At 46.8% G+C, this 27,839-nt stretch overlaps 1 protein-coding gene across 1 annotated transcript in view; it reads right to left on the bottom strand.

Moving 5' to 3' along the window:
* Nucleotides 1-27,839, bottom strand: part of LOC147717809 (uncharacterized) — a 299,575-nt gene that overhangs the window by 86,133 nt on the left and 185,603 nt on the right. Inside the window, exons 11-12 of the mRNA XM_086924596.1 lie at nucleotides 17,339-17,391; nucleotides 3,864-3,991 (exon numbers count right to left, since the gene is read on the bottom strand). Coding sequence (XP_086780722.1) covers nucleotides 3,864-3,991; nucleotides 17,339-17,391 — 181 coding nt within the window. The remainder of the gene's footprint in view (nucleotides 1-3,863; nucleotides 3,992-17,338; nucleotides 17,392-27,839) is intronic.

Genomic DNA, 27,839 nt, shown 5'->3' with positions numbered 1-27,839 from the left:
AATATTATGAGAGGCTTTACAAGAGTACACTAACAGTGGATGAGACTGCTATTGAGTCCTTTTTGGTTACTGTGACGCTTCCTCAGTTGGAGGAAGAGCAGGCGCAGCAACTTAGTCGTCCCATTTCGATAGATGAAATACGGAGCGCCATTAAGCAGATGGCATGGAACAAGACACCGGGGGTGGACGGCTTACCAGTGGAATGTTATGCGCAGTATATAGACATCTTAGCGCCAAGGTTGCTGGAGGTTTATAGTGAAGCGCGGGAACTGGGGCAGTTGCCGGAGTCGATGCGCAAGGCCCTCATTGTCCCGTTGTTAAAACCAGGACGGGACAGTACGGACACAGCAGCGTACCGCCCGTTGTCCATGCTCACTACTAACTATAAGGTACTTAGTCGGATCCTGGCGTCGCGTTTAATGCAACATATGACTGTTTTGGTACATCCGGATCAAGCAGGGTTTATCCCTACCAGGAATGCTACCTCTAATGTGCGGAGGCTGGTGGGGGTCTTGGGGGAGTATAGTATGGATTCTCCTATTGCTGCCATCTTATCTGTGGAAATAAAGAAGGCCTTTAATAGCCTAGAGTGGCTGTATTTGTACAAAACGATGGGACACTTTGGACTGGGCGAGGAGTTTGTGAGGTGGATGATGGTGCTGTATACTTCAGCGGTAGCTAGAGTGAAAGTGGGGCAGATGATTTCTACCCGCTATGTGGTGGCCTGTGGAACACAACATGGATGCTCACTATCCCCACTGCTGTTTGCCCTAACAATAGAACCGCTGGCAGCATGAGCTTGTCTGGGACAGTGGTATGAGGGCCTGGCTTTTAGAGGCGAACAACAATACATATCACTATACGCGGATGATTTGCTGTTATTTTTAGCGGATACAGATGGTGCATTGGCAGGCGCAGAGCGTTTGTTGACGGACTTTGGAACGGTCTCAGGTCAATTGGACCAAAACTTGCTTGTTCCCGGTGCAACCAGGGAGAATGCCACCTAAGATACTACAGACAGTAAGGTGGGAACCTTCTTGCTTAGCATACCTTGGAGTGCATATTTATCAAAGACCCGACGATCTGTTCGAAGGGAATATAGGGAGATGCATACGCGCCCTTAAGGGGAGCATGCCCTTTTGGAGTACCCTTCCACTCTCGGTGATGGGTAGGATAGCTTTATTGAAGATGGTGGCGCTCCCTAGGCTGTTGGACTATTTTCGGACGCTACCTATATGGGTGCCGTGCTCAGTGTTCACCAGCCTGAAATCGATGATGGTGGGATTTATCTGGGGTTCAGGGAGGCGCAGAGTGGCGTTTAAGACATTGATGAGACCTAAGGTGGAGGGCGGTTTGGTGGTTCCTGATCTGGAGCTGTATTATATAGCAGCCTATTGCAGGTCCTTACACCGGCGGTAGCCAAGGAATTCAGGGGCCCAGAAAATGTGAGAGGTGGCGGAATCCCGAGGCATATTCTGTCTTTCATAGTGCTGCAACAAAAACTGGGCCTTAGGGATCTCACTTTGGAAGAAAAGACCTTGCGGTTGTGTTGGAACCGTAGTCAGCGGAGAGCGGGGCTACAATGCCCTTACGCGCCTGAGATTCCACTAGGGATGCTGACGGCACTCCCTCATGGTGGAGATTGGTCGTCATTATGGGAATGGGAGCAAGCAGTGGTCCACATGCTGGGGGACCTGTACGATGATGGAGTGCTGATACCTTATCGGAAGCTACAGGAGAGATTTGATCTCCCTAGAGGGGATTTCTTGCTCCATGCGGCCCTGGTACGAGCCATCCAAAAGCATTGGAAGGGGGACAACAAGAACCAGAACTAACGCAAGCTTGTCAGTATGTGGTGATGGCAGCGGGTACATTCAAAGCTGTCACATGCCTATATTCACGGATGTTGAATGAGGGTTTAGCCCCGTTGGATACTCTTCGTTTGAAGTGGGAGGCGAGCGCAGGGAAACCCATTCCGGACACCGCATGGGGGCACATTCTACGGAGAGCGTGGAAGGGCACCAGGAATGCACGCTTCCAACTAGTGCATTTCTTTATAATACATAGGGCGTATTTAACTCTGAGTAAGATAATGGAATATTATAACGGGGAAGTGCTATGCCCTAGGTGTGGTATGGTGGGAGCTTATTTAGATCATATGTTGTGGGGATGCCCGAAGTTGGGGAATTATTGGGGGGAAGTGGGGGACACATTTGATATGGCCACATGCATATTACACTGGTTCCCGCATACTTCCAGCACGAAAATTACAAGTACATTTATAGATATGGGCCTAGTACTGGCGAAAAGGGAAATTACGATGCGCTGGAAGGCAAAGGAAGGTCCCAGCAGTAAAAGGTGGAGGACTTAGTTGATTAAGTGGTCTAGCGGGGAGGGAGCTATTCGTTTTCAACAAGCGTGACGTCTAAATAACGAAAAGGCACTGGAAGCGGCACGGGCATGGGAGGACCTGGTCCAGATGCTAGGAAACCAGCCGATTGAGGATAACGGGGACTAGTTGGAATTGCAAGGTGGGGTGCTAGTTCGCCCATTACACTTACGTGTATCCTGACTGTATTTTAACACACACTCTACGTATTGAATTGTTGTGAATAGTTGGAACACACCGGTGGGAGGGAGGGGGGCAAAGGTGGTTGTGGGGCGGGGATATTAAGGGTTTGCTTAATAAGATGTAGCGGATTGTCACTGTCGGTTTCTAATCCTGGTAGTTGGTTACGGTTGTGCCGGGATTCCTGATCGTAGCATGGGAACATATGTTCTGGACATCATTAGACAATATTGTGGACATATACTAGTAACTGCAGCTAGCATTTTGATGGGGGAAAGGTGGTGGGACAATTGTGATGATGATAGTCTGCTTGTAGCACTGAAAACTCAATAAAATATGTTTTAAAAAAAATGAATTGGGACTTATAGGTAAGTTAAATTTGACAATCAGTCATTTGCCAACTATACGTACACTATGAGGGGTCAGAGAACATGCACATGTTCCTGTGCTTGCAGTGCATGCTGGGTATGGCTTAGTTGATCACTTATGGCAAAAATGCCCTAGGTAGCACAGCCTCCAAAAAACCCCAACCATACCCACAGTAGCCCATGTCTTAGACCTTTATGAAATAGATTTTATGCCCATCCATTCCCAAGAAAGCCTCTGGCATTTCCAAAGGTTACGGGCGAGAAAGAAGATTTTGCATGGCACTCGTTCGTTCAAGAGCCTCATGACTAATAATACCAGAGTCCTTGTTACTGGTGACATTTCCTTTATAATCAGACTTCAAGTTGCCCATGGTTCTCATGTGATCATTCAAAGTTCTGAACTCCTGGGCTTGTACTGACTGGAACTGACCCCTGGAGACCTCAGCTGAACAGATATTGAGACTGGTATCAATCAACATTCTGAGGGCTGACTTTACAGTGCACAGGCAGACAGTAGGTATACCTTAGTTATACCCAGTGGTCAGTTATTGTATGCCGCTGTGAGGTCCTAGATACTAATTAGGCTCAAAACAGCAAATTCACGCTGTAGATGTTTCTAGCCACTCCTAGTTTTTAGAGAAAGAGGCACTAATATGCTCATCTACCCACGATCAAAGAAGTGTGCTAGAGAGAAACCAGGGCTAGATCTCACCTACGCTATTTCCAGACCCAACAACATCTCCATTAAGTGACATCCTCTAAGCCTTAAGCAACATCATAACACAGAAAGTCAACTCCAACCTATCCCATTGACAGCATCTGCCCCTGTGCAATAGTGGCTTGAGTCCCAAAGGTGGAAGCGATCAGCTTCTGGCACGTTAGGTCAGTCAGGTAACAACATTGAATACGTTTTGGTTGTAACTTACTTGCCACGACCTTCATGAATCGTCAGATTGTGTCCTTCGTAGGAATATTCTAGCCATGGGTCATCTTCCTCTTCCATTTTACCGGGTTGTGAGTGGGCCTTTGCCACCATGTGCCATTTGCCAGAAATCTACCAAACAAAAATTAACATGAAACAAGATATAAATCCTGTATCTAATCCAGCTGGTACAGACGCTGAGCAGGAGAAGCAGCAGGTATCAAGGGAGGTGCTCGGCAAGTGAGTCTGGCTTGAGGGAGGACAACTGGTACGATGGTTCAGAGCCTTCCCCAGCTAAAGAAAGCCTTAAATGTGCAGTTATGTTTGAGTTCAACTAACAGCACAGTGAGAGACTTCCTGATCCAGAAACACCATTACTAGGACAGGACCAGCCCAATTAAAAGGCACATGGCTACACAACATGGCAACTCTAGAATTGGATGACTCGGGGGCTGGCACAGGATTACAACACTTGCCTCCCTTGCTGCTGGTATGCCCAGCCCCCCCACCCCCCCACCTGCCCTACAGTTTGACGTCCTGCCAACAAGGCCTGGGCATATGAACATATTTCCATTAATAAGAAGACATATTTTGGGTGATTGGGTCCCTGCAAGCCGCTGAGTTCTGCTCATTTGGCACCTGCTAAGTCTAGTCTTTTTAGTTTCATTCTGGTCTTCTTGCTGAGTTTCCTTCAGCCTCTTCAGGCGAGTGAACGACGTCCAGGCTCAGCTTTCACCCCTACTTGTCACTTTACAACAAGCTTCCAGAACTGGACTCATTGTTCAATGTAAGAAAGATCATCTCAGCTGTTTCATTAACTGTAAAATACACTGATTGATTCCACTTTGGTTCTGCAGTACTAAACAAGTATGTAAAAATTAATAAAATGAATACCTACATCGAGGGTCTTCGGGCCATCCCTATTTCAGTATGATTCACATTCTACTTCCGCCTATGATAGCTTGGCACATAGGGCAATGGGTGTGCCCACTTCAACTATAGAGCTTCACAGCTAAGTTAGTCAATTTCTAATTTATGCATCCTATGCAAAGCTGACAAAAATTAGCAAAGAGTCAAAAAAAGGCTAAAGAATTATGTATCCAACAGAAATTAGAAAAGGGAGAAGCTATCAGTGTAAGCGAGTTTCCATCAGTCCACCATCGAGACCGCCCTTCATCATCTGGGATCTCTTATTCCTCTCAAGAAATGGTAGACCACAAGAGACCGGCAGATTTTTTGAACCAGGTCAAGGGCGTACCAAACACACTGACTCAGATGTAAACAGGGTGTGCCTAATGTGGAACTGAATAGCAGTGCTCAAAAGTGAAAGTGTTGAAGTGATGAAAGAAAAGAGAAAAAGCTCTAAAATTAGGTAGTGATAGGGGAAAACAAATTTTAATATGCACCCTTTCACTCCCAACTCAATAAAAACAGTGCAAAGTGTAGTGTAACAAATAACTACCAACGAGAATGTTAGGTCAACATGTTTCTGCAGTCACTGGAGCCTATCGGTCTCCTGCTGCTTCCTCAGGACCATTAATGCTACTGCTATATGTTAAAAATGTAAAGATATCACCTGGTAAGTGCAATATATACTCATCTTCCCAACTTTAAATCCAGATGTTCAGCCGGAGAAAAAGTATGGATACATAGAAAAAGACCAAGAAAAGCACGGTCAGTGATTATAATAACGTGCTTTGATTATGATGTTATCTTATAAATCAACAACAGTTCTGGACAATCACAATTTGTCACATATGTATATCTTTTACTCTCACTCACCCATTCGCTGGGAAGGAACAACCCCACCTCACCTGGCACCAGCTCAGGTAGTGGGTGCACCGCTCTGCAGTAAGAATGGAAAGGTTTTGTTTAAAATGGGTTGAGAATACCTCATGCTCCACATATCACCCGTCTCTCGCACGCCGTGTCCGGCGCCATGCTCTCTCACAAATTTTCGATCGTATTGATTATGTTTTTGAAACACAGCCTAAGATGGTAAAAATCGCTGGTTTCACTCTCTGGGTAGTTGATTATAAATAAGACTTCTAGACTGACATCTCTGATTATGCATGGGTCACAAAAAAAGGAAGGAGTCCCCAGTTTCCCCTTTTAGTGAAAATCGTATGAGGAGTGTGAGCTCAATGGCCTCCAAAAAGAGTAACCTTGCCCCTTAGTCACAAAAAAAGGAGTCTCCAGTTTCCCCTTTAGTGAAGATCGATTGAAGAGTATGAGCTCAAAAACCTACACAAGCGCAACCTTGCCCCATAGTACGCGTAAGCCTCTTACCTCTCTGTCAGTACACCGATCGTCCCTCTGAAGCTCTTTCGTGGGGAGGTGCCGACGGGGTGTACCGGCGGCAGTTAAATTGCTTCCTGCTTCCGCGTTGGGCGTAGGCTGCGTGCATACGTATGACGTAGGCTGCGTGTATGCGTGTGACGTAATAATAATAATAATAATATGAAATTTATAATGCGCTCAGCTTACCCGGGGGCATCCCGGCGCAACAGACCAGAAGGAGAGACTCAGCTAATCACTACTATGGAAACAAGTGGGTCTTAAGAAGTTTCCTGAATGGTAGGATCTTGGGCTCTGAGCGAATCTTGAGGGGCAGAGAGTTCCAAAGAGAGGCCACTTGCACAGAGAAACGCCTGCCCCCAGAACGAGCTCTTCTTACTCTCGCTAACTGCAAAAGGTGTTTTTGGTCCGAGCGCAGCAGACGTGGGGGTTTGTAAGGACGGGCCATGTTAGTAAGGATGGGGGGGCCTTTGCCATGTAAAATTTTGTGGGCTGTACATAGCGCCTTAAATTTCACCCGCTCCTTCACGGGGAGCCAGTGAAGCGCTTTGAGGGCCGGAGCAGCAGACTGCCTTCTGGGAACATCCATAAGGACTCTCGCAGCTGCGTTTTGCACCTGTTGGAGGGTTTTGAAGGTCGCTTCGGGAGCACCGAGAAACAGCGCATTCCCATAATCGAGCCTCGATAGAATCAGGCCACGTATCAACAGCTTCCTTGCTGGATCAGGAAGCAGAGGTAGCACTTTTCGGGCTGATCTCAGTAAACCAAAGCAAACCCCTGCGGTCTTCCTGGCATGAGTCCTGAAGGACAGGTCTTCTTCCAACCATACTCCCAAGGACTTGATCTCCTTCTTGGGGGATGGTGGGTCACCAAGAGACCGGGGCCAGCAGCTCGCAATAATGGAGGGGCTGGAATTGCCCAGGAGCATCAGCTCGGTTTTACCTCCATTAAGCTTTAGGGCGGAGATAGACATCCAACGATAAACATTGGCAAGGCAGTCGTGTAACACCTCAGTTTGGTCCGCCAGCTGAGTGAGGCCCACCACCAGCTGAGTATCATCAGCGTAACTGATGATCTTCACCCCTGAAGGGGCGACCACTCTTTCAAGTGGAGTCATATATATATATTAAATAGGGTAGGGCTCAGCGATGAGCCCTGCGGGACTCCACATTGAAGAGGGATTAGGGCAGATTGCTCTGACCCTTCCCAGACTTGGTAGAAACGGTCAGAGAGAAAAGATCCCAACCATTTCAGGGCCGTCCCTGAGACACCTACCTCTGACAGACGTTGGAGGAGCACCTGATGACTCACGGTGTCAAAGGCAGCACTCAAGTCCAGGAGGATCACTGCCACTGACCCTCCTGTATCTAGAGTGCTCCTTGCCTCCTCCACTACTGCCAGCAAGGCAGTGTCTGTTCCATGGCCGTGGCGGAAACCAGTCTGGGAATCTCCTAGCAGGTGGTTAGACTCAAGATGGTGAGAGAGCTGACGGTTGACCAACTTCTCTGCAATTTTAGAAAATCCAGGCAGGAGTGAAATTGGCCTGAAGTTGGTCAAATTGGATGAATCCAGTCCTGGTTTTTTCAATAGGGCTTTCACCACAGCCTTTTTCCATCTCTGGGGCACTGTGCCCTGAGCGAGTGAAAGATTCAAGAGATCAGTCAGAGGAGTTGACAAGGTGTTAGCCACGAGCTTAAGATGTTTTATGGGAACTGGGTCACTCGGGGAGCCACTCTTCATCTCCAACAGGACTTTTATCACCTCCTCTTCCGAGAAGGGGCCCAAAGATGCTAGCTCAATCGAGCGACTTGTGAGGCTAGTGACCGGTTCGTGGCTTTGGGGAATAGTGGGTAAGGAGGATAATATTTTCTCTATTTTTGAATGGAAGAAGCTGGCCAGTTCCTCACATTTTTCTTTGGGATTATCATGCAACACTGGAGGGACCGGGGCTTTCAGAAGTTCCTTGAAGATTTTAAACGATTCTCCAGAAGAATTGCTTGCTCTCTCAATCCTGTCGCTAAAGAAAATCTTTTTAGCGTCCTTCAGTGCGCTTTTATATTTCCTCAACTCCCTTTGGTAATTGGCCCGGCTTTCTTCCGTCTGCTCTCTCCTCCAAGCACGTTCAAGCCTTTTACAAGAGGTTCTAATGCACCTAAGTTCGGGGGTATACCAGGGGGCAGAGCCAATTCTTCTCTCTCTGACAAGCCTCCTTTTATTCGGGATCAGTAAGTCCAGAGAGTTAGTCAGCCATTGGCCCAAGAGCTGATCAGCGATGTTGGGGTCATCTACGGGGTGAGGACAGGTTCTAGCTAGTTCTTCCGCCCAACTGTCCACCGGGAGCTTCGACCAGAGTCGTTCCACAATATGTTGTCTTGGTGCGGGGTCTCTCCGGTTCCCCAGCAAGCAGCTAAACGGAATGAGATGGTGATCGGTCCAGGGGAGAGCCAACATCTGGAGAGCCTGTAGGTTCGCAGAATTAGCAAAAACCGCATCAAGCTGATGACCTCTAATATGAGTAGCTCCCCTATTAACGAGATGTAGGTCCAGTGCCCCGAGTGAACTTAAAAAATCCCTTGCTACTACGTCATTGGGGTCGTCAAAATGAAAGTTGAAGTCCCCAAGAATGAAAAAGTTGGTCGAGGCAGCAGCCAGTGGGATAACAGCCTCCATGAAAGAATCCACAAAGTTCCCTAGCGTAGCGGGAGGCCGATACACAAGGAGGCCAGAGATAGAGACAGTAGAGGAGACGCGAAGGGTAAACTGACAACTTTCAGCGTTGTTGGTGCCGCAGTCTACTGCTTTGCATAAGAATGTGTCTCTGTAGACAATGGCCACTCCACCCCCTCTCCCATCCGGCCTATCAAGATGGAACATGAGGTATCCCGGGGGGAGAGCGTTGACAATGTCGGGGTCGGAACCTGTAGTCAGCCACGTTTCCGTCAGGAATAAGACATCCAGACTATGGTCCAAAAGGAGGGAGTGAACCTCCGTGGCATGACAAGGCAGTGATCTGCAATTAAGCAGAGCCATAGTCAGTGAGTCAAGGTCCTTGCCAGTGTTATGCGGGCGACAGGCAAGACAATGTTTAAATGCGGAACCCTCAATCCAATAATAGCAACAGCTGGGGTGTCTGGCCGTGCGTAGAGCAAGCAGTGTGTCCCGCGAATACCTGTGAAAGGGGGTCCGAGGGCTAGAAGAGTTAAGCAGAGTGGTATGCCCTAAGCCCGACTGGGCCCGGACGGGCACAGACGGGCTAGTCTTTGGCGTGTCTTCGGCGTGCTGAGGGTGTGCCCGCTGCGCTCGACCGCTGCGCTGTCGATTTGTGAGCATGGTAATGAGGTGGAGGAGGAGTGGGCATGGCTAAAAGCGATGGGCGTGGCCCCAAGTCACGTGGGAGCTTGACGCTGAAAAGGGATATTGATCTTCCCTTTCAGGCGCTCGCTCTCTAAACAATGTGCAGTTTTAAAAAACACAGAAAACGAGTGTGCAGTCACAAGGAATAAAAGCAGTTTAAACAGAAGAAAAATCCCGGCTTCCGCCTCAGGGTCCTATCAGGTCAGCACCGGCTGCTTGCTCAGCCCGGCGTTTTTGTACTTCCTGGGAGGGCGTGGCTAAAAGCGATGGGCGTGGCCCCAAGTCACGTAATGAACTTGGCTGCTCTCAAAACCGGAAATATATCTCCTGAATTCATGTGATATATTTGCCCACAATAACTTGTTATACTCAGGTCCTGGTCTATCAAATCGGGAACTACATCTCCCGATTTTCGCTATACGCCGTGACGTCATTACGTCACACGCATACACGCAGCCTACGTCATACGTATGCACGCAGCCTACGCCCAACGCGGAAGCAGGAAGCAATTTAACCGCCGCCGGTACACTGCGTCGGCACCTCCCCACGAAAGAGCTTCAGAGGGACGACCGGTGTACCGACGGAGAGGTAAGAGGCTTACGCGTACTAAGGGGCAAGGTTGCGCTTGTGTAGGTTTTTGAGCTCATACTCTTTAATCGATCTTCACTAAAGGGGAAACTGGAGACTCCTTTTTTTGTGACTAAGGGGCAAGGTTGCTCTTTTTGGAGGCCATTGAGCTCACACTCCTCATACGATTTTCACTAAAAGGGGAAACTGGGGACTTCTTCCTTTTTTCGTGACCGATGCGTAATCAGAGATGTCAGTCTAGAAGTCTTATTTATAATCAACTACCCAGAGAGTGAAACCAGCGATTTTTACCATCTTACGCTGTGTTTCAAAAACATAATCAATACGATCGAAAATTTGTGAGAGAGCATGGCGCCGGACACGGCGTGCGAGAGACGGGTGATATGTGGAGCATGAGGTATTCTCAACCCATTTTAAACAAAACCTTTCCATTCTTACTGCAGAGTGGTGCACCCACTACCTGAGCTGGTGCCAGGTGAGGTGGGGTTGTACCTTCCCAGCGAATGGGTGAGTGAGAGTAAAAAATATACATATGTGACAAATTGTGATTGTCCAGAACTGTTGTTGATTTATAAGATAACATCATAATCAAAGCACGTTATTATAATCACTGACCGTGCTTTTCTTGGCCTTTTTCTATGTATCCATACTTTTTCTCCGGCTGAACATCTGGATTTAAAGTAGGGAAGATGAGTATATATTGCACTTACCAGGTGATATCTTTACATTTTTAACATATAGCAGTAGCATTAATGGTCCAGAGGAAGCAGCAGGAGACCGATAGGCTCCAGTGACTGCAGAAACATGTTGACCTAACATTCTCGTTGGTAGTTATTTGTTACACTACACGTTGCACTGTTTTTATTGAGTCGGGAGTGAAAGGGTGCATATTAAAATTTGTTTTCCCCTATCACTACCTAATTTTAGAGCTTTTTCTCTTTTCTTTCATTACTTCAACACTTTCACATTTGAGCACTGCTATTCAGTTCCACATTAGGCACACCCTGTTTACATCTGAGTCAGTGTGTTTGGTACGCCCTTGACCTGGTTCAAAAAATCTGCCGGTCTCTTGTGGTCTACTATTTCTTGAGAGGAATAGGAGATCCAGATGATGAAGGGCGGTCTCGATGGTGGACTGATGGGAACTCGCTTACACTGATAGCTTCTCCCTTTTCCAATTTCTGTTGGATACATAATTCTATTAACCTTTTTTTGACTCTCAGCTAATTTTTGTTGGTGTCATTAGTATTCAGTGGGTTTAGCAGTTAGGGTCGTAAAATATTCCCCTGGGACCTCTTTCAGTGTACTAATCCTATGCAAAGCTACCTTATGCTGTTTCTTTTCTTTTTATGCATAGCGCTCTGATACCTTCGAGTCTAGCGCTATATAAAATTTATAAATAAATAAACTATTCACTATATTGCGCTGTGAGTGATAGCATTTGTACGTGATCACACTTGTATTTCCACCTGAAAATGTCTGAGTGTGCTTCAATGTCAGGGCTGTTGGGCTAGACCTTTACTTTTCCATTTCTTCCTTTTGGTGGTACTCTTTCATTTATTTCCTTCATTTTTATAATTTATTTACTCATTTTTAGAGTACCGAGCAGCTCCACAGACATTGCTACTGGCTACTCACACGCATCTCTTTTCATCTGAAATGTGCTGCACTCTGTCCAGACACTGCTTCTAAAACGGGGGACCAACTTGGAATGGTATCGTCCAAAGTTTATCAACAGTTTATTGTTCCAAGATGGCCATTATATTTAGAAGTGCAAGTCGGCCATCATTGATTGGAACAACAATGATACACCATGCGCAATACTATTCAAATATGGTAGCCCTGTGCAATGTTTATTGGCACCCATCTTGGATGATTTTCCGCATATTATATCAATGTTTTACCATTCAAGATGGCCATTTTGTTCAGCTTCTAAAAGTGGTTGCTGGAACTTTAAAACTAATAAACTATGCACAATACCATTCCAAAACAGTAATGTGCCTACTGCTATATTTAATATTTAATTTATATTGTAATTGGAACGGAAAGCCCAGCACATTTAAGCAGCAACATCTTTTCTACTTTTATTCACTCAATTTGTCTTGTGTGTATTTATTTGTGGATGGGCGAGCAGTTGATTGCAAGAATGAGTCAGTGGTGGATGAGTACAAGTGACAGTGAGTATAAGTATGAGTGACAGAGTGCATATATGATGACTTTCAATTTTAAGCATGACCGATGGGCAATGCCAGTCCTTTCTGGATCTGCAGCATAGTGGAATCTTCAATAGTTACATCTCTGAACAGAGTTTCTATCAGTCTTATGTGATTCAGATAACATTGTTTTAACAAGCTCTGTATTTGGGGTTCTGTTCACCCTTGAGACATAGGTTCAAACAACCAGCTAAGGATATCCCTGAGTCAAAAGCTGCCTTTTACCACTTCCACTTCTATTGGGGCATCTTCAAAGTGTAAAAGATACACCCTAGGATACCCATGGCCTGACGGCCTTACATAATGTACCAAGTTGCCTCCTGGATCTTATAACACAGCAGGTGGCATCTGGGCCTAAAAGTACAATGCCTTACCACTACAAGATACCCCTTGACCATGTGCATACTAGTTTCAATTGAGGAACTTTCTGGACCTAAACTTATCAAATCCTTACAGACTCACTCACTTGATCTAACTTATTTGGGTACATGGTGCAGCAGGGTCCTGCTCTTCTACAGGCTAGACCTTTGGTGAGCACAGGTTCTTCCTCTACAGATGATGCATTGCAACCGATAACTGTTTGGATGAAAGATTTAATTCGGAGGTCTTGTTTCAGGTTTCCAATAAAATTGCAGACATTAGGCTCAGAAAGTTGGCAGAGGTTTCTAAGCCAGTTTAATCTGCAGCTGTGTCTCTGGAGAAACAGATATAAGTCTATGCCTGTGAAAACTGGTTCGCGCTTTCAACATTGGCCCCAGGGCACCCAGACCTGTGCCAAGAATCTCTACTTTGTATGTGAATGGCATACAGCAGCACACCAGTAGTGCTTCAATTTGCTCAGAGAGGTAAACAAAATGAATTTATGGGCAGCTGAGAGGCAACAGGCCATGTAAAGGGTGACAGGACCATTCTTCCATTCCCTGGTGATCTTTCTTACACTGGACCACTCAGTGCCTCTTTCACACAGCCATAGGTTTTCAAACTCTTACCTTTTACCAGTTCATTACTGGGACACAGAGCTGTTCTCCAGAGTCAGAAGATAAAAAAATAGGTATAGGTGTCTATCCTCTTATGACTCTTGCTTTGAGTAATTACAACTGCCCCCATGTGCTAAGTGCTTAGCCTCTAGGCTCTGCACTTCAAGACCATACAACCTCAAGTGTTTTGTTCCTCTGGTCCCGTTAATGTTGCCTGATGTGTATAAACTACTTACTGGTTTATCAGTGGCCTATTTATCCAAGGTAAAATCTTTCTGAGGTCCATTTCTGTGGTCTTTTTCTAAAGTCAGGCTCTGATTCAGTGAAGAACGTTTTCATACTATTAATTTCAAGCTCCACCCGGCCCAATTTTACCACTACTGGTGCAGATACTGGTTCCTGCAGATTCACTGCTGGCAAGACCTGATTCACCATCTCCTCTCTTCTTTCCCTCTGTCATGCATCTGGGGGACCATGAGATGGAGCTACCTGGAAGGGAGATGTTGATCCAGATGTCACCACTGAACCCATGGCAAGACGGTTCCTTGGAAATCTAGATGCTATGACTTGTTAGCCATTGGTAAAAAGTGGCTTGCATTTCCACCTGAGAGTGGAGTGCTCGTTCTTGTCTTCTCTTCGAGGCATCAGAATGATCCTGTCTGCTACAGGTGGATGTGTTGAGGGTGGCTGTTGAGATTAAAAAAACTAACTTCTTATGGCAGTGGGCATCAGAATAGGCACTAAACATGATTGCACTGCTGTTGAACAGTTTTGAAGTAAAACTATTTAATATGATCACTTGCACCAAATTGCTGCGAAAACGATTTGACCAGCTGGTTGATGCAAATGAGCACGCAAAATCACGCCAGGTTGGGGTTGCTGACACCGGGGAGTTCATATAATCTTGTTGAGGCTGCATCAATCTCTGTGCTTCATGGTGGCTGCTGCTGCTTTGACCAGATGTAAAGGGGTATGTTCAGAAGCTGTTCCTTGCTTGGTCAAGGAGGCTATGTTTATAGACATTATTGGGAATGTCTCTCTTCACCACCATCAGACTAATGCGGATAGTATCCTGGTGGGGTGTTATCAAAACATACAGAAATCTTTTTTTGGACTTGCCTACTATATAGCAAAAAGGTGAGATTCATGCAAAACAAGTCTCTGCTACTGAGGTCTGTCAAGAGAACATAGATGGTGGCTGAGGAACACTATTCTTGGCCCACTCAGCTTTCCTTTCTCCATAAAAGTAGACACATCTTGCATCAGGTGCATGGCAGACATTTATTAAATGTATGATTAGCGGTGGGGTTAGACATTCTTAGGAGAAGTGAAGAAGTAGAGTAGTGGATTGAGATCCCAGTGGCCCATCTGTGTTTGTGGGCTGTGTGAGCAGGTCTGAAATGTAAGGGTTTTCCTAAGTGTCTGGAGGAAGGTGGCAAGGTCAGTTGGATAGGGACGTTCATGCAGGTGGTGGAGGTAAAGAAAATCAGGCGTGTTTCCTGGATTCTCTTTCTCTGTGGATCATCGCCATTTCGAATTCTGTATTCTTTGAATTTCTAAACAATGATCTTAAGGTTGGCCTGCGTATGTAGATGTGCTGCATGGTGAAACCATAACAAAATCTTGTTCAGGCGTGGCCTAAGCTACTTTAGGTGATAAACCTTCTTTTTCCAGAACCTTATATTTTGAGATCTCTTTTCCCCCCCAAGACTTTGCATCATGAGCTAAAACCTAGCGAGGAAGCGAACCACTTCTACTAGTAGCTATCCTGAGGGGCATGTACCACTTAAACCAAAGGGGCATCTCATAGCAGACTTTTGTAGTAAGGGTCCTGGAATCTGCCCTCTTCTCATAACAAAATGTCACTGAGGTGCTCTATATGACTAACCATGCCTGATTCTGGAACAGAGGTTCAGTCAAGGTCACCCAGGACAATGGTAGTGTACCATCTTTACCAGAAGGGTCAAATGTCTGGCTTTCTCTTGAATATCATCCAAGCACAGAAACTGAAGCAAGAATTGTGGAGACACAACCACAAGTATCAAGACTTCTAGCTTTGGTTTGGTTATTTGATTTCGGTCTCTGGTGCTATGAGGGCCTTTTATGAAGATATACCATTGGACTGAAACTCCAGTCTCCAATGCAACCCAGGCTCCGACCGTGCGAGCATTGACACTGTGTGTACAAATCCATTGTAGGTGTTGCCTTGTGCACCACAGGCAGCGGCAATTGTTTCTTCTCTCCTTTCTCAGCCTCTGGGGTTACCTATCTGCAGCTGGATGTGGAGGGTTATTCAGATGAGAGACTATAGCCAAGGATTTTGTTTTTTACATTTTAAAGACTGTGATTATATGCTCACAGATAGAGAACAAGACCCCTTTCAGCAGCAGCTAAAACCAGGCTCTTTGTTCCATGCATTGTCCTGCAGGGTGTCTCTGGTGTCAAGTTTATCTCTGTAAACAGGCATTTGGAAGTGGCTGAAGAGATCTTTACAAAAATCCCCATTTTGCAGTGGTAGTTCAGAACCGAATTGACATTACGCAAAGGTTTTCTCCAGCACTATCCTCTACAGCAGCTGCTGCACTGAGTTCAATGTGTACCCTTGGCTTCTGCACCCCTGGAATAATAACAATGCAAACAGCACCCAGGCAGGCTCTTTTTATGAAAACAGAAAATCTCGTTCTGGCTTCCTCTGTGATTTCCTCTAGGACAAGCAGGTGATATGAGGAAACAATCAATGAGTATACATAGATGGTGCTTCTGCTGCTGAGCTCTGCCTTAAGGACAGAGCGGTGGAGACAGAAGGGTAAATATAGGCATGGATGTGCACGGCCAGGATCATCTCTGATCTAACCACCGCTTCCCTTAGACCCGGACCGACTTGCCTCTGCCATTTGATGGACAAGAAATATTCACAATGAAGTTAACATGAGGTCAAGCATTCTCAAAGCCAAATCCTTGGTGGTCATATCACCTAAGGACACATTGTGTGTTTGTGGTATTTGCGTAGTGCACATTTATTGGAATGGTGGTTTAGCCCTAAACAGGATCATGGGAAAAGATGCAGCCAACAAGTGATGGGAGTGGGGGTGTGTCTGGTTTCTGAGTGGGGAACATACCATTCGATGAGTTTCTGGATTTACCCGTAGATGAAACATATGATACACATCCAGCAGTGGCCAGATGAAGTAGGATCCACAGTACTCTACTTTGACTCCCTCCCCACCACCAACCAAACAAAGGAAACAAGGTTGACTCTCCACCAGGGAGACAGGGTGGTGGTTGCCTTACCACAGTGGGAGAAATATTTCCTCAGCTTTCCAGCCTGGAGGTCCATCTGTGGACCATTGGATGCTCTTGATGGTTGGCCTATGCTCAGTTTTCTTGCATTCATCAATGCTCCCTGTCCGGCTCGCAACCTGGTGGGAATGTGGCATTAGCCAAGAAGGGACTCTGGAGTCCACCCTGTCCCGTCAATGATAATCCTCTCTCTGCCCATTTTGATGTGATGTTTTTGATCAGAAAGCTGTGGGGACCAGGGGTACACAGTCTGGCAAACCAAGTAAGAAGCCAGAGGCTTTGGAAGCTGTATACTGAACCACTGTACTTATACTCACATATGATATAAGGGGAAGCCACAATGGCTTAGCTTGGCTATGTATTCCCTTTGTGAGTGCATATATGTTATGTGACTCCTAAACATTTCCAGATCCCTGAGAGGGCCTCCTACGCTGGATCACTACCACCAAAAAAGTTAGGCATAATGCTGTACATTGGAGTAGAACACATACCAATGAATGTATTTACCCAAGTAATGGAGTATAGCACAAAGTACCAGTCCTTGAACTGTTTAGGTTCACAGGGAATCAGTTAATGTGAGACAACTAGTGGAATCAATAACTTGTGAGTAAATATTGAATGGCCACCCACAGGCCTGCGATGCAGTTTCCCAGTACTTTCTTTGTATACTTTGGCCCAGAGTGCTTTCTATGTGCCCTTTGGCCCATCTAGACCCATCAGTATGAAGATGCTGTGCTGGCGCCACTTACCTTATTCGGGACAAAGACATCCAGTATGTGTCGCATGGATTTGCATTCGGTTCCTGGCGGGAAACAAGGAATGGATCTAATGTTAGTGTGTTTACCTGGCTGACCAATATAAACAGTGCTCTTAAGTGAAGACAGCAGGGGTTCAATGATGTCAAAGGGTTAACATGGTAACATGGAAGTCGGGTGGAAAGCTCTGTAAGATGGTTTCTGAATAATGTGGTGTAAGGTGTAAGGTGGACATCCATAAGCTAGTAAAAATAGTTTTGCCATTTTGAGCAAACCATCTAAACAGAGACATCCCGTAGGCAAACCTATGTACTCATCACCTGACAATGCTTTTGGTATCAATAAGGGATAGGTTGCATTTATTAGGAAAATAAAAAGTACTTCTCAGCTAGTTGAATAGCTTATCAGTATCACTATGAAGCACATAGCAATATCAACATCTGTTCATTTAGGAAGAACCATTACTCCTCAGACAATGAGGGTGCTCACCCAGAAAGATTGTATTATTTTTGGAAAGCATCTCTTTATTGAAATTTAGTGGTGAGAAGACAATAACAGACGCAATGATGCCTTGGATGCAGACAGGCCACAGTGATTCAGGACATCTGAAAGAGATTTTAGTTATAGATTCCTTACTTTAGAATTACCCCCAGGAGTCAGGCTGGATTCAGAGAATTTTTCTTCAGCAGTACCCCTGCGGGTCAGTAGGTGGCGTCGGTCGACTCCGTGTTTCGTTGTTGGTGTCGTGATCGCTGGAATTATGTTGCAGTAGCTAATTCGACCTAGCCCCTGCGCGCTGACGTCAGTGCTTTCTTTATCCGTGCCAGCCAGCGCAGATTCATAGAGAACGGTACCCTTAGTCACTTTTTGACTGAAGTTTTTTTGACTTTTGTCGACATCTTTTTTCAAGTCGTTCGATTCTTGGTGCACGTAGGGATGTATCATCGACGTACTAACTTCAAACCCTGTGTCTCCTGTCACAAATTGATGTCGGTCACGACCCCACAACTCGAGTGCCTTTGGTGTCTGGAGCACTACCATGACCCGAAGTCTTGCTCCGACTGTCGGGCCATGAACTCGAAGTCTTTGCGGGAGCGGTCCCAAAAGCTTCTGGATGCTAGGCAGTTGGCTCCACATCGCTCGAGGTCACTTTCGAGAAGGAGGTTGCAGGACTGGTCGGGGAGTCACCACCACCATTCATCGTCGAAGTCTTCCCCTTTGGGTAAGTCAAAGCACAAGAAGGTGAAGAATCACTGACACGACGCAGGATGTGGAAGGTTGTCGTTCTTCTGCTCCGCCCGCGGAGCCAGTTGGGATGGCTCTGAGCTTCCCTTCCTTCCCGGGAGCTGGAGCGTCCCATGCCCAGCTTTGTGTATTTTACAAAGCTTTCCACTCCATCTTTGGGCAGCCTGACTCTGCAGGCGTGTCTTCGGGTACCTGAGGACTCGGCTGAAGGCTCTAGGCCTTCAATGCCAGCAACTTCGGCTCCAGCGCCGCAGGGCTCCCAGGGATCCAGGCCTGAATCTGGATCGGCACCGGTTAACCTTATGACACCTCCCCTTGTGCTGATTCCTTTGATGAAACCTCAGCCGCCTTCGACGTTGGTTGTGTACCCGGCCGGCGTTGACTCCAGCCTCCCCCTCGAAATGGACACGGAGCGGACTGGTATGCTATCTCCCCCTACCATGGCCACGGAGGAGGGAGCCTCCTACACTGTGATGTTGCGTAGGGCTGCTGAGGCCTTGAGCTTCCTACGATTCCTCAACCTCAAAAGGCGTGTTTCCTACTGCTCCCCCAGATAGGGTATCCAAAAAGCTTGACCATCTTTGGAAGAACATGTTTTCTACCAACAGTTTAGGACTGTGGTCTGTGAACACCGTATGTATCTTGGGCAGGTGTTCCCACTCCATGTGGGATACGGTCTTGCAAGTGCTGCCACAGTGCCCGGAGGACCCCATAGGATGAGGACATGTTTTAAAGGTTTAAACAAACATTGGCAAATCCAATAGGTCTTGTTATTTTTAAGGCGGCAAGGAATTCACCTTTTCCTACCCTTCAGACGCTGCAGTTGCCACTTTCCTGGTGCAGGTTGCAGTCAGTGGCTTAGTTCGCCCTTGTGGCACCCGCAGGGGTCACTGCTTTTGCTGCCAGTGGCGGCCACATTAAAGAGCGTGGGTGCGGGGGCTGGTGGTTTCTGTTTTGCAGCCTGTGGCGGCCGCATGAGAGAGTGGAAGGTGTTGTCCGCCCGGCCTTGCTACACCACTGGTTGCAGTACATTAGGCCATTAGTAAAAGTTCAAGTTCAAGTTCAAGTTCGGGGATTTGTATAGTGCACTACTCACCCAGAGGGTCTCAAGGCGCTTGGGGGAAGGGGTGCATTATTTATCGAAAAGCCAGGTTTTAAGTTCCTTTCTGAAGGAACTGTGGTTCTGCGTAAGGCGGAGGTGAGCAGGCACAAATTAAGCAGGCAAATAAATTCTACTCTCGAGTTGAGACACATGGAGGCCTATTTATGAAAAATTAACGTGCTGCAGAGTAGCAAGTCACCTTGCTGCACTGGGTTTTATTTTGTGACAGTATTTAAGGCAGTAAGGTGCATTTCTGCGTTTTCCTCTGTGCTGGTGCCCTTTTTGCAGACTAGCAACAACGCAGGTGCCCCTGGTCCATGGGGCAAGGGTGCCTGTGTTGCGTGCAGGATTGTTTGTGTGCAGGAAGGGACACCTTTCTGTCCAAAACAATCCTGAGAGGCCTTTTCCTCTTTCTATGTGTGCTGAAGAATGCAACACACACTGAAAGAGGAAGTAACATGGATAGTTATGCCTCTCCTGTCTTTTCACAGAGATCAGGGCTGCGTGAAAGTGTGATAGCTTTCACATCTCGCAAAATAAATGAGACAGAGAGGTGGTGATTATTTCCCTTGCAGTAACCGAATGTGAACTCCTACCTTGTGTGGGCAGTGTGTCATTTTAGCCACTATGCGCGTGGGGTTGAACATTTGCTTTGCAAACAGATTAAAAACCATTGGTGAATGTCTTCTTCTGCGGGGAGGGGGTGCAAGGGTTTCCTTCAAAGGCATGAAGGTTCAAAACTACAAGAATACTGTTTTGAGGCAGTGTGTGTGTGCCCAGGTGTTGTGTGGCAGCAGACTGTTTGTCATGTCTTTCTTTTTTCGAGACTGTTATAAGTGACCCTGAAGTAATGGAAACGTTGTTGCTGTAATCAGGAAAGTTAAGATATGTCTGGGGGAAGTGTTCCTTTAGAACGCTGCTGGAAGCCTAACAACAAGGACAAACTCTTGTATCAGTGAGATAATGCACTAGGTGAGGGTGGCCCTCTGGGAAGAATTCACCAGCTTCCTCGAAAGTACTGTTTAGAAAGTCTTTGACCCTACGTCCTGATGAAGACCCTGTCAAATCACTTTGTTTATGTGGTCGAATAATCAATATTTCTGAGAAATTTGAACTGCTTTGGCCTTAACAGGCCTGGCTGCAACTTTTTATCTTTTGGAAACAACTATCTAAAATTCTCCTATTCCTAGCCAATCATTTTCATTGGTAGTCAAAATGATTATTTTGTTTGTTGTCTTTTGTTATAAATACACAACTCTATTTGACACGTGATACACCATGCACTGCGCCATCGCATTTTTCGTGTTGTGTTTTATACACTAACCCTCAGACGCTGCCAGATAACTGCTGCTATCGCACTTATTTCTGAATAAATAATATTGGACTTTTTTGACTGCATTTTTTGTTTGCTCAAGTAAAACGTAGCAGTGTTTTGAGTCTCTGCAGGGTATACAGCATGTGTCCCTAAACAATATTATGCATTTTTCACGCAATTATTCCCCTTACACTCAGGGATATCTTAAGGATTTTGGGGGCTCTGGGCCAAACGTATTTTGGGGGCCCCTGCTCAGAACAGCATTGGATTTCTGATCTGTTTTCAGCTCTTTCAAGCCCTCTTTGGCCGGATCTCGTCCACATTCTAAATGTGTTTACATCTAATATTCAGGGGTAGGGATATGTGCTTTCAATAGTCTACCACAGGAGCAGTTTACTTGCATTACTACAAATAACCTCAGTGACATATGTGAGGTCCTGTTTTGATCTAAAAGAAACTTATTTATGGATGTTGCATGAAACATTAAACCATTTGGCTGTAATAGATTCACACATCACCTGCAACATAATAAAATTAAAGGAAATCGCTATTTAAAACAATCTAGGTCATCATCAGGGCATGACTCTGCAGAACAGAACTGGCTCTATCAGGGGCCCCCTGAAATGCTGGGGCCCTGGGCCAGATCCCAGTTTGCCCGTGCTTTAAAAGGTCTCTGCTTATAGTGCACCTGTTTACTGCCACTGTGGTGGCAAGAACCGCATGTACATGAATGACAATAGCTTCCACCACAGCAAAGGCCACGGCTGGCAGCCGTGCAGGGCTTGAGTTGCTTGTGCTCTGGTTCAGAGAGGACCTGGTTTGGCAGTTCAGGCTGGGGTGTTCCTCTTGCAGCCGGGCTCAGGCTGGTTTGCATACTGCTGGGTCTGATCTGAGGTGGCGTAGTGTGCAAAACAACAATGGACTGGGATGTGCCCCTGAGTATTTACAGGTGGTCTGAGATTAATTTAAGCATTCCACCCATCACTTCTTTGTATTCCTCTGTGTGACGTCCTAAATGGCCAAAGTATGCCCAGACGTCCAAAATACACAGTGCGTCTGACCCCAAGATGCATCCAACTGAAGAGGTCAATAAGGCCTGAACCGGTCTTGGATTCCTTGTGGATTGTTTCTATTGGAGCTCCATCGAGGCTGCTTTATATATAGCTGAGTCTAATCTGAGGTGGCATGGTGGGCAAAACAAGCAATGGACTGGGATGAGGTTGAAGGAATTACCAGGGACTGAGATTAGTTCAAGCATTCTATCCATCACCTTATTGTATTCACCACTGCGGGGGCAGAACTGATCACAGCACCAATTAATTACAGCTGTAACCACAGAAAGGAGTAAAGTACCAACCACATCTACAACCACTGCAGGATCTGCTACAGCAGCTCTCATCACCTCCAGTGCTGTTGCATCAGTGACCAAAGCAGTACAGCAGCTTCCTCCATAGCAACAACAGCTGTGACAGCAACAGAAGCTACGACAGTGACAGAGAGACAACAGAAACAGCTGCCAGAACAGCAAAGCCCACAGCATCAAAAGCTGATTTGAACAAAACCAAGACAAAAGCAGCAGATACAAATGTTAACATGGGCTAGATATCTGGAGTCACAACATCTGCCAGCAGGAACAACTGCAGTGATCATTGTTGTAATCAGCGAGGGGAAAGAACAAACAACAGCAGAAACAACAGAAATTACAACACAACCACTACAGCAGAGACCAAAGCAGCGAGAGCAACTACCATCAAAGGAGCCATTACAGTTGCCATAATAGTCCCAAAATTGGCAGCATTAGCTTTGCTACAACAGCTAAACACCGGCAAGCATAGAAGGGACCAGAGCAGTAAACACAGCTGCAGCCACAAAATGCAGCATAGAATTAACCACAGCTGCCACCATGGCAGTAACAACTGCAATCACAATAGCTTCTTCCCAGATCAACTAGGGGAGAAGGGACAGGCCCTTACTACATTAGACATATTTTTTATATTATATGGTTGATATTGGGTGAAGGAGTAAATTAATCGCGGGCACTAAATGTGTTAACAATAAGAGTCCCAGACATATTATTACAAAACTATATACACTAACTAGGAATTACATGAAAAGTAGTATTTTTAAAGCGCTGACTGCCACTCCAAAAGGAGCATCCTGGCTCTGGTGTGGAGGTAAGCGGCTTCATAGAGGATCTTTAAATGAGTGAGGCAGAGTTCATCTGGAGCTCCGAAAATCCATGTTTTTAGAGCTTTCCTAAATTGTGTTTCAGATTTATGCATTGGCAGTAGGTTCCAAGCTCTGGTGCCTAATACGGTCATTGTTTTACCTCCCCTTGTTTTACATCTAAAACTAGGAGGTCTAAGTAGGTTGGCTGGCGATGACCTGAGGGTTCTGGTAGTGATGTAAGGGGTGAATTTTTGATACAAGGTATTTCGGCCCTAGATTGAGTGAGGCTCCAAAGGTGATAAGGAGAATCTTGAAGAGTATTCCCTTATGTAGAGGGAGCCAATGAAGAGTGTGTAGGGCTGCTGAGGCGGAGAAACTACGTGGCAGTTTCAAAACCAGTCGTGCCGCTGCATGTTAGACTACTTGGAGTCTTTTTAATGTTTGTTTGTTCAATTAATCAATCAAACATTTGTATAGAGCACTGTTCACCTGTGAGGGTCTCAAGGCGCTGAGGGGGTGCAGCTACTGCTCGAATAGCCAGGTCTTGAGGAGTCTGCTGAAGGTCAGCAGGTCTTGGGTCGGCCGTAGATGGGTGGGGAGGGTGTTCTGCATCTTGGCGGTGTGGTGAGAGAATGATCTGCCGTCGGTGGTCGTTCAGCGGATGCGTGGGACGGTGGCGAGGGCGAGGTCAACGGATCAAAGCTGGCGGTTCGGGGTGTAGAATGATAGTCGTTTGTTCAGGTATGTTGGTTCGGTGTTGTGGAGTGCTTTGTGGGCATGGGTTTGGAGATTAAAGGTGATCTTCTTGTTGACTTGGAGCCAGTGCAGGTCTTTCAGGTGGGTGGTGATGTGGCTGTGGCGAGGGAGTCTGAGGATGAGGCGTGTGGAGGCGTTTTGTATGCGTTGGAGTCTCTTCTGGAGTGTGGCCATGGTTCCTGCCTAGAGGGCGTTGCGTAATCCAGCCTGCTTCTAACATTTGTTGAATCCTGCCAGGAGACAGTTACAGTAGTCGAGTCATGCCAGAATCAAGGCAACTGCTACTGATTTCCTTGCTACGAGTGGAAGTAGATCGAAAATAAAAATCTGAGATTTTTGGACATTAAAGCATGTCCCAGCTACCTTCAGTGTGTGTGGTTTGAAGCCGAGGGCGGAGTCAAACTGCACTCCCAGGTTTCTTGCCACAGTTTCAGGTGGGGGTGGAGTACCTTCTGGCCACCTCTCGTCTGGCGAAAAGGAAACTTCTTTCCCTATTGGTAGGATTTCTATTTTTTCTGTGTTGCATTTGAGGTGGTTATCCTTTATCCACTAGAGGAGCTTAGTGAAGCATCTTTTAAAGTTGAATTCGGCCTCCCTTGAGTTTTGATCGAGGGATAGGATCATTTGGGTGTCGTCAGCGTAAGACGTAACTTCGATGCCAAATGATGTTATTAGTGAGATGAGTGGGGTCATGTAAATGTTAAATAACAATAGGCTCAGCAAGGAGCCCTGAGGAACTCCTTTGTGATGGGCAGTTCCCCAGATAGGAAAGTTCCAAGGGAGACAGCTCGTCTGCACATGGAAAGGAAAGATGTTAACCATTCTAAGGCGATGTTCGAGATGCTGCAGGATTTGAGTCTAGATAAGAGAATGCTGTGGGATATAGTATCAAATAGATCAAGTATGAATCAGCACAGCCTTCCTACCTCTATCAGCTATCATTTTAAGATTGTCAGTGATTTCCAGGAGTGCAGACTCGGTGTAGTGTTTGGGACGAAAGCCAGATTGTTGCGGGTGGAGAATGTTTGCGGCCTCAATGAAATTAGTTAGCTCTTTTTTGGGCACATTTTTCTGTGATTTTTCCTAGTAGGGCAAGCAGTGATATGGATTGCAGGTTAGAGAGGACTGATGGGTCGATGTTTGGCTTCTTTTTCAGGGGTTTCACTATTGCTAACTTCCAATCCTCTGGTTACTATCCCTGCACTAAGGGATGAGTTGACAATCTGGTTTATAATCGGGTTGACTGTGTCCACAATCTGGTGAAGAATTGTGGGGGGGACAGGCATCTAAGGGACATCCTGATTTGCATGATACAATTGATTCACACGTTTGATCCAATAATACAGGTTTGAATGAGCAGATGGAGTGTTCGGTAATATCATGGTCATGCTCAAAGGTGGCATGTGTAGGAGAGATGGGTTCCGTAATGAAGTCTTTTTGGATGTTCATGATCTTTTCTTCAAAGAAGCATGATATTTGGTCATGTAGCCTCTATGAAGGGGGAAGTTCTTTTTGTAAAGGGTTAGGGTTGGTAAAAGACTTTACGACTGTTTTTTTGGTCTAGTTTGGCCTCCTGAATTTTGCTTGTGTAGTATTCTTTTTTGGCTAACTTAATCTGTCTGTGATAGAGCTTTCTGCTTATTTTATATTCTTGCTTCTCTCCTACATCATAGCATTTTCTCCATTTACGCTCTAGTTGTTTACATTTGTTGTGTGCTTGTTTAAGAGTGGGTGTGAACCACGGGGCTTTCTGTGTTGTTTTTTTTCTTCTCTTTTTGTGGTTTTTGTCTTGAGGGATGAGTTTAGTGCTAACTGCAGTCATCCAATTATGAAAAAGACGTTAATCTGTAGCAGTGTTCCCTGTCAGGGCAGGTATCTGTCCTTCAATCAATCAATCAATGACATTTATAGAGCGCACTACATACCCGTAGGGTCTCAAGGCGCTGGGGGTGGGGGGGTGCCGCTACTGCTCGAACAGCCAGGTCTTCAGCTTCTTCCTGAAGGAGAGGTGGTCTTGGGTCAGGCGCAGGTCGGTCGGGAGGGAGTTCCAGGTCTTGGCGGCCAGGTAGGAGAAGGACCTTCCTCCTGTAGTCGCTCTTCGGATGCGGGGGACGGCGGCGAGGGCGTGGTTGGCTGATCGGAGGTGGCGTTTGGGAGCGTAGAAGTTGATTCGGCTGTTGAGGTAGCTCGGGCCTTGGTCGTGTAGGGCTTTGTGTGCGTGGGTGAGGAGGCGGAAGGTGATTCTTTTGTTGACGGGGAGCCAGTGAAGGTCTCTCAGATGTCCGGAGATGTGGCTGGTTCGTGGGATGTCGAGGATGAGTCTGGCTGAGGCGTTCTGGATCCGCTGGAGTCTCTTCTGGAGCTTGGCGGTGGTACCGGCGTAGAGGGCGTTGCCGTAGTCCAGTCGGCTAGTGACGAGGGCCTGGGTGACGGTCTTCCTGGTCTCGGTGGGGATCCACCAGAAGATCTTCCATAGCATGCGTAGGATGTAGAAGCACGCCGAGGAGACGTTGTTGACTTGCCTGGTCATGGAGAGGGAGGAGTCCAGGATGAAGCCCAGGTTGCGTGCATGGTCTGTCGGTTTGGGTGCGGTGCCCAGGGCGGGAGGCCACCAGGAGTCGTCCCAGGCGGAGGGTGAGGAGCCCAGGATGAGGACCTCCGTCTTGTCCGAGTTCAGTTTCAGGCGGCTGGTCGTCATCCACTCGGCTACCTCTTTCATCCCTTCGTGCAGGTTGGCTCTGGCGGCGGCGGGGTCGTTGGTCAGGGAGAGGATCAGCTGGGTGTCGTCGGCGTAGGAGATTATGTTGAGGTTGTGTTGGCGCGCGATGGCCGCGAGGGGGCTCATGTAGACATTGAAGAGGGTGGGGCTCAGAGAGGATCCTTGGGCGGTAAAAGCCAGCTTGCGATTGCGGGCTGGTTGTGTCCAGTTACGTCTGCCGCCTCTAACCAGTGAAGTAGTGTGGCTCACTGGTTAGAGGCGGCAGACCCGAGAGCAGAGGACGGCCCGGGACCAGGGTTCGATTCCCGACGCGGCAGGTTTCTGGACCAGGGTCAGCGGACTCGATAATTCTCTCGCCTTGGTGCCCACTCTGATCAGCGATCACACTCGGCAACTCTGGGCATTAGCTTGCCTCATCTTCACTAACGGCCCCACCAGACCGCCGGGGATGCCTGGTCTCACCCTGGAGATACCCATTAAGGGACCATCTCTCAGGGAAGCCAGGAAGGGTTTCGCAGCGGTCGAAGCGCCTTGGGACCCTCCGGGTAAGTAGTGCGTAATATAAATGCCTATACAAATGCCTATACATACATCTGGTCTGCTGGACAGTAGATTGAACATCAAGGGGAGTTGTCAGTGGGATCTTGAGTGTTAGAGGGATTAGGTCATGGTTTGACCATATATGTGGGGTAGATGGGTCTGTAGAGAGGAGGGGGAAATTAGAGCATTCCCCATCCAGAGTGTTGCCTGCCCGATGTGTAGGAGAATCCACCATTTGGGTCAGTCCTAGTATTTCTGTTATTTGGAGGAAATTGTGTACTCCTTGCTCTCTTTTGTCTTCAAGTTGCATGTTAAAATCTCCTAGTAAGGTGAAATCGGCATATCTCAGTAGGAGGTGGCTGAGGGTGTCTCCTAGTGACTCAGTGAAGGTCGAAATGTGGCCCGGTGGGCGGTAAATAAGGGCTCCTGAGAAGGACATCGAAGCGTTGAGCGAGATGCAGAAACCAAGACTTTCTGCTTCCTTGAGTGTATCTAATTCAAAGTTGGCATAGTGTGTCTCGAAGGATGATGGCAAGACCTCCTCCTCTGGGGTCCCCTCTGTCTTTCCTACAAATCGTGTTGAATGGTGGCAGTGATACCGCAATATCTGGGTTGCACCATTCTTTCAGCCATGTCTTGGTAATGAATA

Source organism: Lissotriton vulgaris, chromosome 5, assembly GCF_964263255.1.
Source record: "Lissotriton vulgaris chromosome 5, aLisVul1.2, whole genome shotgun sequence".
Lineage (NCBI taxonomy): Eukaryota > Metazoa > Chordata > Amphibia > Caudata > Salamandridae > Lissotriton > Lissotriton vulgaris.
The sequence above is the reverse complement of the archived record's forward strand: the minus strand, read 5'-3'. Positions and strand labels throughout refer to the sequence as shown.